The sequence below is a fragment of the Cydia strobilella genome, chromosome 5 (assembly GCF_947568885.1).
Source record: "Cydia strobilella chromosome 5, ilCydStro3.1, whole genome shotgun sequence".
In the NCBI taxonomy this organism is placed as follows: Eukaryota; Metazoa; Arthropoda; class Insecta; order Lepidoptera; family Tortricidae; genus Cydia; species Cydia strobilella.
This window is the reverse complement of record NC_086045.1, coordinates 10,818,825-10,838,691: the sequence shown is the minus strand read 5'-3', so window position 1 is coordinate 10,838,691 and position 19,867 is coordinate 10,818,825. Positions and strand designations below refer to the sequence as shown.

The 19,867-nt window shown below is 35.4% G+C and overlaps 1 protein-coding gene across 1 annotated transcript; it reads left to right on the top strand.

Annotated features, from left to right (window-relative positions):
• The first annotated feature begins 14,623 nt into the window (after nt 1-14,623).
• Nucleotides 14,624-19,409, top strand: LOC134741434 (membrane-associated progesterone receptor component 1-like). Its single transcript, XM_063674210.1, has 3 exons — nt 14,624-14,963; nt 18,402-18,551; nt 19,303-19,409. The coding sequence occupies exons 1-3, from the start codon at nt 14,681-14,683 to the stop codon at nt 19,404-19,406; spliced, it is 537 nt and encodes a 178-aa protein (XP_063530280.1). The 5' UTR covers nt 14,624-14,680; the 3' UTR covers nt 19,407-19,409.
• The last annotated feature ends 458 nt before the right edge of the window (nt 19,410-19,867 follow it).

Genomic DNA, 19,867 nt, shown 5'->3' with positions numbered 1-19,867 from the left:
GGGTAACCTGGCGTTGCCTCCAGGGTGTTGGTTAAACTGTTATCAAGATTTATTATTTATTATCCGCGCACTTCCGCATTCGTTTTCTGCATAATAAGCTATCAGTATTACACTTTAAACAACATTAATGAGCAAATGAGCAAAAACAAAGAAATTGATCACGTGCCGATGTCATCAAGATGGCGGTCGACAAGCTACCTTTAGTTATTCAATTTGTTTCCGATACAATAAGTAGATCTGTTAGTGTCAAAAGTCACTTTACGTTTAACAACTCTGCGTATTGAAAGTCAGCCCTCTGAAAATTACTGATTCACTCAGCCAAGTGTTTTAAATTGTACCAAAGAAAAATAACAAATAAATAAGTAACAAATAAGTACCAAATAAAAATTAAATAAATAAGTAACAAATAAAAATTAAAAAAATAAGTAACAAATAAATTAAAAATAAACAAAATAATCGAACCTTACCTATTCAATTATATTCATCAATTAAGCTTAGAATAAATTTAAAAGTGGAAAAATTACTGCCTTGGGTGTTTTAAATTTATTCTAAGCTTAATAGCATCGATCGCAGACGTTACTGCTTGTTAAAAATTAATTTATATTCATCAATGTCCAATTTAACTAAATGTCTACACAACGTTAAGCCATCTGGTTAAACTTTGCGCTCAATTACTGGGTTGTTCTTCAGCCATTTCATTAGATGATGATGTTCAATGAACGGCTTAGGCGTCTAATTAGCTAGCTTATTTAAACAATTGACCGTGACACACAATGCGCAGCGTGTTTTCTTGCAATAAATGTAGAATAATTCTAATGATTTTCTTTCCTAATCTTATCAATTAAAATTTAAATTTTATTTGATATAAGTATTTAAATCCTAAGAAGTCAATGTTATAACCAGAATCGGCTAAAACATTATTCAATATATATTTTGGGTCATTCTCAAAAATGTCTGCGGTCTAATTGCCGCGACCTATACAAAATGTATGAAAAGAGTCGTGGCAATTGTGAGTTTAGAAACAACCACAGACATATTTTTAGAGAAGGACCCTTATCAACTTAAATAATATGAAAATAAAGATGGCGTTAAGATATGGGTATGATTAATTTTCTAAATAATTATGGATTCCATTTTGGCAAGCATCAGCATCAGCATCACGCATTACATTCAGCATCTATTGTAATTTATGTCTGCGTTCAAGACGGCGCGGGTGTTGGAAAAAGTGTGAAGTATTCGTTACTTAAAAGTTAAATATTGTGGAGTATTGCCGAGACGCAGTTGAATGGTTTGCTGAGCGCTACTAACATTTTATTCACTTGTCAATATTTTAAAACAACTGTTGGAATAATATGTTGTTAGTATTTTTTATTGATGATTAAAGTACTTTACAACATTTGAAGGGGCATAACCACAGTCAGAGAATATAGCATGAGTTCTGGGTCATTATGTTGATAATGAAGAAAATAATGTTGATAGATACTTAGTGCAATTAATAATAGGTACAATATTTTATGTCCACATCTCGGGACCATGGGGTCCCGTGCCTTTAGGAGGCGTACGTGGGGCCCAAGCCAACAGCGCAGAGGCCCTTTAAGACAAGTTTGTACCTAATTGACATGATCCTAGAGTGCAAATTTCATTTGGGAGCATTATACCATGATCAAAACCAATAATTCAATACCCCTAAAGTTTATATAAGTATAAATAATGCCTTAGAACAAGTATTTTTCTAAATATGTACTTTATGGCGCAATTAAAGAATATTTACTTACGCACTTATGGCAAAACATATGTTATTCAGTTATTAAATTATTTCGGCGCCATTCATTTATTACGTAAGGCAATTTAGGGAGGGAGGGGGTCCACCGACCGTGTCTTATTTTTTCTTACAGGGGAGTGGGAGGGAGTCTTGAAAGTTCTTACGTAAGATCACAAAAATGCGCAAGTAAGGATTATACTTCGAAAAATGCATCCGTGCGAGTGCCGACACAGTAAAACTATAAAATTAAGCCAAAGTTGATTATTGCCAAAAAATCTTTTTTTGTACTTGGCTTCTTTGAAAATCGAAATTAAAAAAAACCCGATGTGTAGTCATTTTTCCTTCAGATTCTTACGTAGTAAATTTAAACACGGGTGAATGGGGGTCGGCCTATTCTTATTTTATCTTACATAGGGGTGGGAGGGCGTCAAAATGTGGCAAAAATCGTCTTACGAAATAAATGAATCGCGCCTTCTCAAACAATGTATGGATTGTATGGAAATTATTTTCGTTACATCTATATCTAATCCCGATACATCTTTACTTTTCGATTGCTCTTTGTCGATATGCGATTGTTTTTTCAAGCTCGCTTTAAAGTTAATATTTACTGTGACCAAATGACCCACAATGTCGCTACCTTCGTTATCACGGTTGCGTTTTTTGTATATACAGTACCAACCGTTTTACTTACAACAGTCCCTAAGGAGAAAACAGGAACATGTTGTCTGAATAAACTCAACACTAATGAGAACAAATGACACAAAACCGTATCCTTTTTTCCTTCTAGGCTATACCGCAGAGGACACGCTTATGCACACCTCATCAATTTTAATGCGTCGTTGTAGACTTTGGGTTGTATGGTAAAACAAAAAATGTGTCTTAAGACATGCAACATCTATAATAGTACATTTCGATGCTAGTGCGAAAGTATGTCATTAAGTGTGTAATGACATTTCCGCACGTGTATCGGAGGACGTTTTTTAATACAGTTGCGAAAAATAATAAAAACAACAAGTAAGGAATTAAAACTTTGGAAACTTAAAACATGCTTGCAGTAAGATAACCGGCCAAGTGCGAGTCGGATTTGCGTTCAAAGGGTTCCGTATATTACACAATTTAAACAATGTATTTTTTATGTGAAACGTGAGTAAAATGTCTTTAAAAAAACCCGTAGGGGTCGGATCAAAAACTAAGTAATTTAGTCCGACTCACGCTTGACTGCGATTTCTAATAGGATTTCCTGTAATCTATTAAAATTTTAGACCCAATAGTTTCGGAGATAAAGGGGGGAATGGTCATTTTTTGCCTATTCTCTTGAATAACTTCTAAATTGTTTATCCTAAAATTATAAAAAAAAATATGTTTAAGATTCTCACAATGAATGCTCTTTCTTTTGATATATAACACGATATAGTATGAAAAACTTTATTTTTTTAATTTTCTCATTTACCCCCCAAGAGTGGCCCCCATGTTTAAAATTCATTTATTTGCGTTACATGTCCGTCTTTGGGTCACAAACGTACATATGTATACCAAATTTCAACGTAATTGGTCCAGTAGTTTCGGAGAAAATAGGCTGTGACAGACGGACAGACAGACAGAAGACAGACAGACGGACGCACGAGTGATCCTATAAGGGTTCCGTTTTTTCCTTTTGAGGTACGGAACCCTAAAAACCGGCCAAGTGCGAGTCGGACTCGCGCACGAAGGGTTCCGTACCATTACGGAAATAAACAGCAAAAAAATCACGTTTGTTGTACGGGACCCCCATTTAAATATTTATATTATTCTATTTTTAGTATTTGTTGTTATAGCGGCAACAGAAATACATCATCTGTGAAAATTTCAACTGTCTAGCTTCCACGGTTCATGAGATACAGCCTGGTGACAGACAGACAGACGGACGGACAGACGGACATCTTAGTAATAGGGTCCTGTTTTTACCCTTTGGGTACGGAACCCTAAAAAATCATTAATTTACTTACTACTAAGAATTGTAAGCATCACAATAGTTAATATCCTGTATATGGCCTTATACTGATAATCACATGTAGTATGCACCTGGCTTTATACTTTTTGGTTGTTGTGTCTATGGTCACTTTTTAACCGACTTCAAGAAAGAGGAGGTTCTGTATTCGGTTGTGGCAATTTGTTTTTATGTATGTTCACCGATTACTCCGAGACTCGTGGTCCGATTTGAGTAATTCTTTTTTTTTTCGAAGTTCTTCCAAGTTAGTCCTACATTAATCTGGTTCTGATCTGATCATGGGATCCCTAAGGAATTGAGGGAACTCCTCAACTTTTAAAGGCACATGTATGGTGATTTGGGTTTTTTCATAAGCAACTTGAGCATTTTCTCTCGAAAACGACCAATTGATGAAGTGGACCTGATGATGATGATTGTTTTGATGATAGTGATGATGATTTTTTTAATGTAGGATGTTCAGCGATTACTCATCGGCATACTGTCTAGAGAGCAGACCATGACTGTAAGTTAGTTCATATATTGAAAGACTATCTAAAGAAGGCGGTTAATATATGGTATAGAAGTGTTTAAAATAGCAAATTAAAATTTTGCACACGTCTGTTTATATAGATACCTAATTATATGTGTTTCTTGTACCGTACTTAGGTACTGGTAAAACAATAATAATCAAGTCATCGTGAACTGAAACAATATTTACCCGTATAACACTATCAGTAATATCACTAGTAGAGCGCGGTAGGTACAGTGGTGTCAATATGATAGCGATTTATTTTTATTTTGCTACCACTATTTTGTCAATTCATCAGTATGTAGTACATACTATGTACGCGATACCGCTTCAATATGTGTGCGTCGCGTGATTGTGGTTTTATTGCGATAGTGGGATAGAAAATTATGTACATACAAACAATCATATCGACCGCAAGTTAGTATAAACATGTATTATTAATTATATACAAGTTAAATAACTATAAACAACTACTTACACAACACAACTCTACTCCTATTTATTATACCTGATTAAAAAAGCAATTTGTCGTGTATAAAATAGACAACTCCATTATTACGAGTCGTCATTACGATGCATGACGACTGGCGGCCATTACACCTCGCCCTATCTTGGATGCAAACAGTTCTGAAACTTGCGCGATTACTTCTCCGACGATTTCTAGAAGAGCGAGCGTTTCCATTGTTATATCTGTGAATTTATGTCTCATGTAAAGATTTTAAATATTTTGAAACCTGGGTTCTGAAAAATAATATATAGAGTCAAACCAAGAAAAGAACAGAGATTTTGATAGAACACGCAGTGCAGGTTAAAATTATTTAAACGTTATTTTAAACGTCAAACTTCTATGAAAATATGGCGTATAAATAACACTGGCACTGCGTGTGCTGTCAAAATCTCTGCAGACTTTTTTTTGGTCTAACTATAGTTTTGTACTTCCAAATTTTAGCAATACAAAAAGTCTACGAGATGACGTTTCATTTTGCGTTGTTTGATACTTATAGCCTAAGAATATAAACTTAAAGTGCGATTTTGCAAGAATCTTCAATTAGACCAGGCTCCAATGAGATGTTCGTTTGCAAAAGTTGCGGACCGCAGTTTGACTTCTGATCCTTGTAGTGGGGTTCCTTACGCTCCTAGAAACAAGATGTTTCCGGGCTGAAAAGTGGTGCCGTTACCCTCACTAGCCCTTTGAATTTCCCCCTTACAATTCTCATACATTCGCTATCGAAAAAATCCCACCTTTTGCACAAATCGGACTAATTTGAGCCTAGCTCGCCTTGAGTTAGCCTACTTGAACGCCTGGGAAGAATTTATGAGCAACGAGTCTTTTTTTCGTACAATTAGGTTATGAAGGAGCGTCAGCAGGAAGGTCAGCGTAGGAGTCCACCAAGGTTCCGCTCTGAGTTCCTTGATATTTAATGTTACCATGGATTATATCACCAAAGGGCTACAATGTTTCCACATTGTGTATATTATATGCGGACGATATCATTCTCATTGCAAAGAAGGCAAGAGATTTGTTTGAAAATTTTTATTTTTTAATTTTCTCATTTACCCCCAAAAGTGGCCCCCGTGTTTAAAATTACAAACGTACCTACATATGTATACCAAATTTCAACTCAATTGGTCCAGTAGTTTCGGAGAAAATAGGCTGTGACAGACGGACAGACAGACTGACGCACGAGTGATCCTATAAGGGTTCCGTTTTTTACTTTTGAGGTACGGAACCCTTTTTACTTTTGAGGTACGGAACCCTAAAAAAAACAACAATAAATACCCATATTTAAAAAATATGAATCGATATACGAGTACATACATCCGGTGTAAAATTGAGATCGTAACATTGTCAATTTTGTCCTGAAAATATTTTTATGGGTTCTAACAGTCCTTTTTCGCCACAAAAACTTTTTCTCAAAAATGGACGGCAAAGTCGACGTTGCCGGTTAAAAAGTAGTTTGCGAAGTGCGTAGTTTATGGTCAGTCAAAAAATTAAAAAGTTAAAAACATTGCAGTCTCGATTTCAGGACTGCAATGTTGCATACAAATTCCATTATTTGTCGAGTTCCAAACTTTTTAAAAGTTGAAGTGGCCATAATAAATGAAGGCATAGGTCCATTAAACAGCCAAACAGATGATCAGTACTTATTATTATAATGTTGGTACCGCGACTATTTAGGTGTCTCAAATAGGTTGGTGTACTTTCAGCAGAAAAATACACTTCTATTTTTAATTAAAAAAATAAAACGGCGGCAAAGCAAATCTTTTTACTTTTTTCTGTGAAAATATATACATAGGAACGTTGCTTCTATAAAATATTTCTATTATATTTGTATTTATTGCGCCATTTTTGAGAAAAGCACTATATATGACTCGGCTGGAAGGCTACTTGCTGGCCTCGACAATAATGTACTATTATCAACTTGCACTGTTTAATTTTTTTATCTAAAAATAAATTCGTTATTCTACTTTAATTGTACTTTAAAGTATGTAACAAAATCATAATTACAAATGTCTGCTATAAAAACCTCTATTTTAATGTCCACAACCACATTTTTATTTTGGCAACCTGCTTCGTTAAAAAAAATATATATTATTGAAATGGATCGAGACGCAATTGTGAAATCCAAGGAGTTACATCATTTAGACATTATTTTGATCTCAATATGTAAGTTTGAATTGGCCTCCCAGTGTGCTAAGCTTTAATGTTATTTTTTTTGCTGAATATAGGTATATTGGTAATGGAGTAACGGTATCTCGCAATGGACACGGAGCCCCATTTAATCGGGAAGCCAGACGGAGTGCATCAAAACATTACGGATTTGGAACTTAGTCTAACTTCGCTCTGAAATGTGTATATACTCGTTGCGAAAACGCCAAGTCTTGCAAAACAGATACCTGGCTTATACGTGAAGTTGTATTCTAAACAACATTAAGTGAACATGCAATGAAATTAATGACATTCAGCATTTCGCTCGCATTTATTGGTGCGCGTGAGATGTCTAGTGGCGAACAGCGAACATCAGTGTCGTAACAAAATAAGATCAAAATCGCGAGGCATATTCAAATTTCAGGTTAAAGCTTTTCAGGTTCTTCAATTTTGTATAAATATTTTTAATTTAAATCCGCTTATTTTAGAGAAAATCAAGACAAACTACCTGATTGAGACATATCCGTAAAACGGGGTCGATAGACTATGACGTGTCATTAGAGACGGGGTGATTAGAAAAAACAGTCAGGGCTGTCACAAACTTCCACTAGCTTTTTATCGGGATAAAAGTAAATAAACCGACATTCAGTAAATCTTAATTAAACTATGACATATCTACTCATAAAACGTATCAGAATAGTATGTAAAAAAAAACAACTTTGCTTACACTAGAAGCTTTTCTTTATGTAAATAACTATTATTTAAGGAGCAGTGATAAAGGTTCATATCGTAATACATAAAATCAAAATGTATAGGTATGGTAAAATATCATAAATTTGTGTTCAAACTCAAAACTCATATTATACCAAAATATATGAAACAATGCTCAACACGTATTTAGTCGCAGATATTCTACATACCTACATATCTACATAAAAAATAAATTAAAAAAAAAACCGGCCAAATGCGAGTCGGACTCGACCACGAAGGGTTCCGTACCATTACGCAAAAAACGGCAAAAAAATCACGTTTGTTGCACGGGCGCACTTCAATATTTATTTTATTCTGTTTTTAGTATTTGTTGTATGTTGCGGCAACATAAATATAGGTACATACACGGTTCATGAGATACAGCCTGGTGACAGACGGACAGACAGACAGCGGAGTCCTAGTAATAGGGTCCCGTTGTTACCCTTTGGGTACAGAACCCTAAAAAATGGAGAAAATACGTTTTGACAACCCTAGCATAAATATTTCCATTCAACCCCATTCGTTACCCTTCACCCCTCAGTCGTATCTTTTCACTCCGTATGACGTATCTGCTGACCCCGTATGGCGTGTCTCCTCACCCTGTTCTCGTGTCTATTCACCCCGTTGGGAAGTAAAAACGGTTATGTTTCTTTTTTGCACATTTATCTTTAATTAATTAGGAAATTCGGCGTTATGTTTTATTATTTAAATACTTGAAGGACTGGACTACCCAATACACTTTATATAACACAATAACTAACCAAGCTCTCGTTTAAGCGCATGTTACGCAAGCATTTTTTCGACAAACTCACTGGAAAGTGGTCCATCGTAGGCGTAATATTATTTGCACTGGGTACATAAAATAAAGTAATATAATTTTCGTTAGTGTATATTATTTATCGCAATATTTTTTGTTTTACCTATTCTGTTTTTTATGTTCAATGCCTGCACCTACTACTGTTTCTGTTTAGCCTGATGGTTGACTGGTAGAGAATTTTGCATTTGGCATTTAGGCATTAAGTCCGCCATTTGTACTTTATTTGATATTTGTACGCCATTTGTACTTTGCAATCAAGTTTAAAATAAATAAATAACTAACCTGTATTTCACTGCTATATCAAAGTTCTATCTTACTATCACAAGGCCTCACTTCAAACTAAAATATTTATATGATAACCGGATCAACTTCACGCTTGATCCGGTTATCAGATTTAAGATTGAATTATAATATTCTACTATTATTTTATCTCGAAATAATTGGCCATGGTAGTGTAGATATTATAATATAACGATGTAAAGGAAAGTACCGAAATTTTCTCTTTTCACCCCGCAATTTCTGATGACCCCGTTTTACGGTATATGTTTCTAGACTATATATGACATGGGTTCTATCACAAGTCGAAACACGAATGCTTAAAATTTCCTAGTTAGAAAAAAAATCCAGTTACATCACAGTGAAAAAAGGCTGAAGACGAAATTAACAACGCTTACTGCGAATGTTATTGCAGGATTTCCAGAAAATAAATTTTAATTAAACGTGGGCAGTTGTATAAAGTTAAAACAACACGGACCATTTGAGTCTAGTCCATCGAAGTTCGTGAATTGATGTCTGTCTACCATCAAAATTGAAATCCCAGATAGGGCATTTATCAGGTAACGTGTAGCTTTTATTTTTAAATAAATGTGAGTTTTGAGCAGAGTATTTTTTAATAATAAGCTTATTACTAAAAAAACTATCAATAATATTATAGACTGTTTTTTTTTAAATACATAATTAAGCGTAGTTAAGAAGCGGTTATTAGTCTTAAGTTAATCGATTCATTTGTGTTACGATAATTAACCATGTAAATTGTATTGTAAAGAGTGGTTCGGAAAAAAGTGGCAGCACATTATGTGAATTTTTCATTATATTTTGTGATAATTTTTAAGTAGTGCATTTTTACAGTAATCTGTAGATACCATTCTATAAAATCAAATAAATCGTATTTAAAATGAAATGGCGAATTCAAGTTTTCTATTACATCCCTAGCTCCTGACACTTTTGGACAGCGTCTTCTGAGAGCATTTTTGAGGCGTTTACAATAAAAATGAGAAAAATCAAACAATCTCATATTTTTCAATAATTATGATTTTATTGTTATTTTATAGTATACATAATACATATTCTATATTATTATACAGATTACAAAACTGCTTCTTCATTAGCAAAAGATAAAATATATACCAGATAATTCAATGCTACTTTTTTACTGAACCACTCCTTATTGTATTTCTTGTACTTAATTCATACACATATAAGTCTATAGCATACGCTTACATAAATAGAAATAATGGTTTATTAATTATAAGCAGCGCTCGTGTCATAATCGTACCTAATCTAATTTTTAAATTAATCGTTACCTCTGTCTGTTCGTGCAAGCGACCTCTCAGGATCTAGCCCTTTGAGGTTATCTGGAAGAGATCGCACTTTAGCTACCTAGCTGTTAAAACCTCCTGTTGTTAACAAATTTTTAACTGTATTTCATTTTCAGTGTGTTTTTAATCGTACATTCGTACGATAATATTCATTTACTTACTTACACGCGCTTGCATCAAAACCATTTGTGATTCGCCAGCTGTCAAACGATCTTCCGTGATTCACGCATTCTTATTAATAGTCGTTGTAAATTCAACTGGCTGAAACAATAGCCAGTTGAACCGGTTTAGGCACGTTACCCTTTTTGAACTAATCACTAGCTAACAAAGAATTAGAAATTATTTTAAGGTCCAGTAAAAGCTCGATAATATCCGCCGCTCGTCAACCCGGCACGCCCCTAAACCGGTAGTTAGCGTCTTAAATGGTCCGCTCTATAATCAGGCAGATTACACAGCCGAACGCCGATTGCATTGTTCGGTAGTGGCACTAGCCACGTGTTTGTTTTAGTGCTTTTATTACTAACTCACACAAATCCACTAATCAGGCAATTTCAACAGTCCGGCAAAGTTACCCCCGTTTTTAAGTCCTTAAAATTAGCCATAAAATAAATAAACAATAAGACAACCTGATTATTTTGTTAGTTAGTATCACTACGTACTAACTCGTTAAAAATGAAACTTTCAGATATATATTTGAAAAGGCAGCTTGTTATCTTACAAATTGATATTCATGATATTTAAATGTAACCTAGAACGTCAGCAAGCAAGCGGTTATGGAAATCGAGAGCAAGTATTGAACTTCATACGGATTTTAATATGGCGACTGCGCGATCTGTTGGAATTGGAATATTGAAAAGCCTAAAAATAACTCGTAGATTCATAATATTAGTCCAAGGAAAAATTAAATAGACTAGGCCGAATCCTAAATAATTACAAAACCAAAACCTGTAACCTTGTATTCATATCATACATACCATTACGTTTATGGGCGTTTTCTAAAATAAATATTGAAAACCTGATACTTACAGATCTTGGTGTTTTTGGGTTCTTTCAACTCAGAATTACTAGCATATTTAATCCTGATGATAAAAAAATGTCCCAAAAATTTGTATGAAAATTGTACATTCCATTATACGTCACGCACATACAAATTTTAGGATACTTTTTTTAGGGTTCCGTACCCAAAGGGTAAAAACGGGATCCTGTTACTAAGACTTCGCAGTCCGTCTGTCCGTCCGTCTGTCCGTCTGTCTGTCTGTCACCAGGCTGTATCTCATGAACCGTGACAGCTAGACAGTTGAAATTTTCACAGATGATGTATTTCTGTTGCCGCTATAACAACAAATACTAAAAACAGAATAATATAAATATTTAAATGGGGCTCCCATACAACAAACGTGATTTTTTGCTGTTTTTTTTTCGTAATGGTACCCTTTGTGCGCGAGTCCGACTCGCACTTGGCCGGTTTTTTAATGACAGGATGGAGATTGCTGTCTATTCTGAGTAGAATGAGTCCAAGAGTGTCCAGATTTGAAAGAATCGGGTTTTCAATATTTATTTTAGAAAACGCCCTTATGTACCTAACAAAATACACATTGGCTTTAGTCCACATCACATTATCAATTTTTCATTTCTCTTGCTCTAAAAGAGGATCATTGTTGTTCTAAAAGGTGTGCAGAAAATGATACGTGTCTGCACTAGAGCATTTTACGTTCGAATTATGACTTTTTTTTAAATTTTTACGATAAGCAATTGAAATTTTAGTTTAAATGGATTTGTTATACAATTTCCATTCTGATATTTGACTCCCCATTCCATAAATAACAATACTTTTGCCTAAATTGTTAATTGAAAGTACCCTCAAGAAATACTATAAAAATGTATACTTAGTCATGTTTTTAAAAACACACATGAATTTTACTTTCCTCGTATTCGAAATGAAAAGTAGAGTGTTTAACTCGGGTGAAAGGCATCATTTCTGCCTCGGACTATTGGCGCTCTCACTGCGTTCGGGCGCCAAAATACCTCGGCAGAGATGAGTGCCTTTCATCCCTTGGTTAACAATCTACTATTAATGGCACATTCTACATTTAAAACTTAACTGATACGACGGTAGAAAGGCATTTACTCTTTAAGTGACACTGTTCCAAAATGAAAGTTATGTATAGTTATAATGTAGTTATGTGTAGTTAGTTATAAGTTCTTTAGAATCGAATTTTTTTGTTACACAGTTTTACCTACTTATGTAATTGTCTTATTTAATTTACTAACTGAAGAAATGAAGAATTGAAGAAGAAAGAAAAGATAAAAACGCAGCAATATACGTAGAAGTGAGATGTACCTACCTCGATATCTCTACCATAAGGACTGTTCAATTTACTAAGCGGACACTCTTTCACCTCTTTTAATCTGCTAATTTAAAAACAATGGACATACAGCTAACAACAATATAACTATCAATCCTTTATTTATCAATTGCTACATATTTCTTCCCTAATTTAACGTATAGCTGCGTCCCTGTCGTCAGTTACGGAGTTAAGTAAGGTGTGTAAAGACTGAAGATCTAATGTTAGGCTCACTCGGATGATGCTCGCGAGTTTAATCGTTGATAATTCAAAAAAAACTACAGGATGCACCGAATACAAATACTAATATTAGTATTCGCCGAATATTTGCAAAAAAAAGTGTATTTTTCATTCAGCCCTAGTTAAAATTGCCATGAGTCGTCGGCAAAGTGCACCTTTTGCCGCCGACGTACATTCCCATTATTTTCCAGTTTTCGGAATATCTTCTTCTATAGAGCACAAATTTTATTGAAGAGATGGCGGGTTTGGCGGGGATGGCGGGGTTCTTTTACACTTTTTTTTAAATTAGGAATGAAATTAGGATTGCAATCGTTATTTATTTATAATTATTTTTTATTTTAATTAAGCCATATCATATCACTAGAGCTATACAGTTTGTCTGTAAGAAACATAACAATACATGTACATAAACATTTTGATCTATTCATAAATATGAGGTTATGTATTATTTTATTAACATTAACACACGCACGCACACATACTACCACACACACACACACACACACACACACACACACACACACACACACACACACACACACACACACACACACACACACACACACACACACACACACACACACACACACACACACACACGCGCGCGTGTTTAAAATTTATCTCTGCGAATAAAATCACAGGATTCCCGTAGGCAATTATCAAATGTTTAATACCTTCTCATATGTTTATGTATTTACATTTAAACTTTATATTACTTCTTCACTGAAATTACCACTGTAAATCAAGCATAAATAAAAACCTATTTAGACTTACAATACAAAGAATAAATCATATTTAAATGATTTCACTTACATTAAGATAAATTTAAATGCCTGTTGCTTGAATTGATATTCCAGGGGACCGTTTCTCAATAGCTTGTATCTTGTAATACAAAGTGGAAATCCCTTTCTAAAAAAAAGCTGTCAAAAAATGATATAAATAGAGTCCATGAAAATAATACATACAATTATGGAATATCATGTACCCATGCAATTACACAGCCCGCTGTACAAGCTGTTAAACACAGTTGATTTCGATATTTTCATTTTTCAGAATGACATTATTGTAGTTTTAAGCTTTTATAATTTAAACTAATACGTGTATATTTGTTAAAACAAAAAAAAATACTTTTAACACTGTGAAACTCGCAAAATGTCGCTTCAAGGGTTTTGCCATTCCTTTCCACCATCGAATTTCTGCAACTTACATGACTGTAATATTTTCCATATAATATAGTTCTAATGCAACATTAATTTTAAATGGAAAACTCTGACACTGTAATATCTTAGTGGCATTACAATAATAATTCTGTAATTAATTACAGAAGTGAATTTGTGACTGATGTGGTAAAATAAACCCAAACAGCTTTATTAAAGTGTCCACGATAAATACCTGTCATGCAGCTGTCTGCCACGGGAAGTGCTTTTAATTGTACCCGCACTTAAAATCGGCGTGCAAAATAGACGAAAATTGCCTCGTTAATTAAAATGGGCAGAGATCAATTTTAATTGGACAGTCTGGATTGCGATGATATAAAACACATAATTAAGTTGGATGAGATATTGTAATTATAAGTGTAAGGGAAAGAAAAAAAGATGACGGGACTTTAAGTGGAAAATTTTGCACCAGACTGAATAAAACTAAAGCGGTCTTTTAGATAGGGAAACAGGGAAAAAAATTAAATTAGCATTTTCGCTATCTTTCACCACCTACCAATCACTAGTTGTGAATATTTATCATTATTACGCTAAGCATTTAACGTACCGACAACAGAGACGGTTATCGTATAATTAACCGTAATGCGCATGGGCCCGCTTGCGTCAGTATTAATGCATTGTCATGGCGCACAACAATATCGATTCACACAACAGAATTCGATACTTCCTCGCCGAGTCTTAAATAACAAGCAAAACTCGTCGCGCGCGCCGCCGACACTGGCCTTAACATTAATACACGGCGACCTTAACCACATCACTTGATAACGTCAGTATCCACACAGTGATCGAGCCGAATAGACGTAAATATGTCTCAAACGGAGCCGGGGCCAACTTTATGGGACGAATTGACGAGCCCTGTCAATTTCACACTTATCCTAGTTATTGCGTATCTTATTTACAAGATAGTAAGGGCAAAATTTGAACCAGAGCCCGTAGCTGTGCCCGTGCAGAGGTTGCCAAAGATGCGCAAAGATCTCACGGTACAGGAGCTAAGAAAATACAACGGTACTCAGCCCGACTGCAGAGTTTTGCTGGCGGTTAACGGCGTGATTTTTGATGTGACCAGGGGGAAATCGTTTTATGGGCCCGGTAAGTGACGTTTGTTTTATTAGCTTATAAACCCCACATTACATTACCACGAACAATCTCATGTTTTGTGATGATAATGACGATGTATATTCAGGCTCCACTTTATCACTGATATAAATATGTTATATGCTTTTAATTTAACGTTAAATTCATTCTCAAAAATATTACTTTACATAATTGTAAAAAGAATACTTAGTTAGTATACAGAATACAATAGGTATGAAATCCTTATGAAGATTCGAGTATCATTTTTTTTTGCCATCCTAATAACAAACTAGAGCTAAATAACTCATGTATATCCTAATAAAATAAGCATAATATATCCTTTGCATTACTCAATTTGTCATGTGAATTTTGTTAAGAATAGAAAATGTAGAACCGACCGTTTCTATGCCATGCATTAGTTAAAATGTCTGGCTTTAAACAGAATAGGTACAAATTCCACTTATTGTTATTGTTAAGTAGATTCGCTATCATTTCAAAGGGGAGTTGTGATCACTCTGATAACAACTTTGTTACTTTCGTATTACGGTCCATTTTTTGGATGTACGTTATGTTTATAAAAGCAAAGTCATGATTTTTAGATAACCTTATCTGTTAATATTTTGTCATAAATTATTATTATTTCTTTGAGACGTACGAGTTAAGATAGAAAAAAATGATTTGGAGTTAATTGAGCAGGTATGCGTGTCACAAACCTTGTTTAGTTGCGACTAGGAGGCTAAATGATGTCATTTTGTTATCAATTCATTCCTCCGTGCGTCTCGCTCATGCTATAAAGACGAGCGAAATGCACGTATAAAATAATAACAAAGTAATTTAGATATCAAAATGTGCGTTCGAATTTGCCTGTAAGTTGATCTTTGGCAGATTGTTCCTAAAATATTAACGAATCTCACCCTACTGGAGGTAGCTCCTGTGGCCCTAGAGTTACTTATGTGGTTCGAGGCTTCATCTAAAGTGAGTGTATTTACATTGTACGCATAATATTGCCGTGTATAGTGCGACATAAAATAGTAGAATTTAAATTAAATTGAACTAAAAAAATTCCATACTAAATTGTTGCCATGCTTAAGCATTTTACGTCAAAAATGTGACAGTTACGTATAACATACACCGTAGGGACAGTAGCGCCCTCAATAATTTTCTACAATTTCTTGTCGGACTATACGGCGCGACATATTCGGCATTATAATAAGATAAGTAATTACCCACCGGGCGACCTTCGTCACTGACGTGGCCGCGTGTGGCCAATTGAGACGTCAGCGCAAGGGACTTTGAGTCTTAACCGCTATGTCAAACGTCGTTTGCGAACCTATAGTATATAATTATCATACACAATAATATGGAACCATACGGATGAAAACAACTTTTTTAGCCGCAAAGCATTACGCACCGAGTATTAGGATTAGGTACTATTGCTACAGTTTGTTTTTGATTTTTTCTACACACATAATATATCATAAACCCTCTATAATGCATTCAAAAACCGCAAATTATGACTAGCATAAAAATACACTGTTTTGATAGAATAAATTTCTAATCTCACAGATTAGATGTTATTATTGCTTCATTACCAATACAGTACGTTTGCATGAAATGCGTGTTTTTTTTTCTTCATTTAACGCCATTTGACGTTTAGTTTATATTTTAATTTAATTAGTTTGTATACTTAAGTTCTTTTGTTATTTAAAAAACTTACTATAGCTGCATTTTCATATAAAGTGAGATCAATATATGTCAGAGACGCCATTTGATGTTTGCGACACAGTAACTATTCCGCAATGCCGGTCGTACGGTTCCTGAACACATCGTAGAGATTTATAAATATGTGCGTAGATAAAACAGTGTATGTAACTGTAGGTACATATTTAGGCATTAAAACACGCGTGTGATCCTATTAAGAAACTCGCCTCGCCCACTATTGCCTTTTATTATGAAGCAGTTACATAAACTACTAATAAAATCAGTTTGTTACACGACTGCTTTTGATGTTTATAAATTAAGTATAGCAAAATTTTATGTAGAATGAGCGATCAAGATATTTCGGACTCGTCACCGCATATCATTTCATATCCGCGAGTTCCGTGACAGAGAAACGATGCTGCAATGCCGCTCTCGTAACATGCGGTTACGACACTGCGACATGCGGCACTATAAGGCATTAAAACACTCGTGTGATCCTTGAAATGAAACTCACTTCATTCGTGTCATAACTCCTTCTCAGTGTGCCTGGATCCCGACCTGCATCATATACGGTGTTCCGTGGGTCCTAGCACGCGGCCGACATGTCCAGCACATTCCCACTTTTCCTTAGCTACCTTGACACCTACATCTACGATTCGAGTTCTGGAGCGCAGTTCCGTATTTCTGGTTCGATCAGTTAAAAACGACCATGTTTAAGCGCATTCGGTTAGGATAGGCAAGATACACATATGTCGATGTGTTTTCGCTTGAGACACAGGGGAAAGTCACTTTCAGTAGTGCCTTCATAGATCAGTTCCATACCAACATATTGTATGTCCTGCCCATATACCGTGACTCTAGTTTTGGCCTTTTTGTCATTGACTGAGTTTTCGCTGTGTTCATTGTGAGTCCGAGTTCAAGGCTCGCTGTGCCGACATATTGCAGCATTCTTTCATTTCATTTCAACTCCAATACCTACCTAATAAAAAACCGGCCAAGTGCGAGTCGGATTCACGCACGAAGGGTTCCGTACCATTACGCAAAAAACGGCAAAAAAATCACGTGTGTTGTATGGGAGCCCCCTTTAAATATTTATTTTATTCTTTTTTTTAGTATTTGTTATTACCTATACCCGCAACAGAAATACATCATCTGTGAAAATTTCAACTGTCTAGCTATCACGGTTCAAGATACAGCCTGGTGACAGACGGACAGACAGACAGACAGCGGAGTCTTAGTAATAGGGTCCCGTTTTTACCCTTTGGGTACGGAACCCTAAAAAGGGTCTTCACTTTCTTAGATAGTCAAGTAAATTTAATTATAGAGAAGTGATCATAGGTAGATAGAGTCAATGGTTAATCTTCCATCCGTCTGTCCATATGTCACAGCCGTTTATCTCAAAAACTTTAAGGCGCTCCATAGATTTAACTAAAAGTGAAAAAGAGCTAAAAGGACGTAAGCACCGGGACGATATGCTTTTGCTGGTAGTTATGGCTTTTTATATCGTATGAAGTTACTGAATGTACCGACACGCAATATGCCGGTTTCTTTTAATGAACTGTTCTAGGTATATGTTTTCTTTGTTTATTAGATTAGCAAAAACGAAATAGTATATAGGATAGTATCGGTCCGGAAATACCGCAGGCGACAGTTCATTCCACGGTTTAGACAAATTAACGGACGAAATTAAGTAGTACCTACAGAACAAATTAATTGCATTCATTATTACACATACAATTTCAATTATTTCAGGAGGTCCATATGCAGCTTTTGCGGGCACGGATGCCACTCGCGGCCTTGCGACCGGCACTGTCGCCGGTTCCGACAAGGACTACGACGACGTGAGCGACCTCACACCAGATGAAGTTTCCGCCGCCAAGGAGTGGGAGGAACAATTCACTGGTAAGTATGTTAAAATTTCTTGCACATGGCACGACGTTCCCTGTCCGGATGCCCCCAATGTGCTTCCACTATGGGTTCACAACTTCAAAGTGAAAGCACACTTGGACGTGTGACTTTGTCATATCAATTATAAACTGAAATATATATCATACACTAAAGAAAAAGTGACCAAGTCCACCGGTGGCCGAGGCGGGAATCGAACCCGCGTCTTCAGCTTACGCGGCTAACGTCCTGACCACTAGACCACCGTAATCCAGTAAAGGATTCGTATAGGAGGTGCAAGCACACACTGCTCGCCCTTAGAGTTGGTCAAAGTCGCCTAGCCTTTCAATAAAAATATAGCATACACCAGAGAATTTGGGACGGGTACCGCCGTGGCCGGGTGGTCCAGTGGTCACCGCGTAAGCTGAAGACGCGGGTTCGATTCCCGCCTCGGCCACCTGTGGACTAGGTCACTTTTTCTTTAGTGTATATGATATCTATTTCAGTTTATAATTTATATATACCTATAGTAGTGTGACTACTAAATAAACAAATCAAAAAAGTATTTCATAAAATAATTTGATTTGTTTGTCATATAATTTTCTATGTGGACAAAGCACGTTTTAAATAGTAATATGCCATTTATTTTCCTGCAATAAGTTATTACGCAAGGTGGGATCTTAGAAATGACAAAGAAAGTATCACTATCGATACATATAAATATATTTTTTAGACTGATACATTGATACGTAATAAAAAATATTTACAGGAAAGTATGACATCGTGGGGTGTCTACTAAAACCCGGAGAGACAGCCAAACAGTACAGCGACGATGAGTGTGAAGCAAAGACCGAAGATAAGAAATCACAATAGACCGTACAGAGTTTAATTCAACGTGTGAATCAGATAAAAAAGACGTTCAAGTCGGTTATTCAATATTTACGAAGTTCCCTATACAAATAATTATACGATAAACTCAGTTACCCACGTGATGGCGTGAGAAGGTTACCATCTACTTATGTCTTTCTTTCTAGCGGTGTTAAAAATGACAGAGATATTGGCTAGCTTGTTACAATAATAGCTAAGTAATCGAAACTTAAAATAATGTTTGAAAATGATGATGAGACTTTTAATTAATAATGTGCAACTACATTATGCCATAGAATAGACTGATGTCAAAAGAAGTGTTTTGGTTTCAAAGGTCATGTCACACAAATATGCTTTTAACTTCGTCTTCTTCTTGTTTTTATGAATAAGTTGGGTGCTAGTTTTGGTTAAGTTACGTTAAAGTTATAACAACTTATTTTGTTTAACTATATGCGATCTCTAATGAT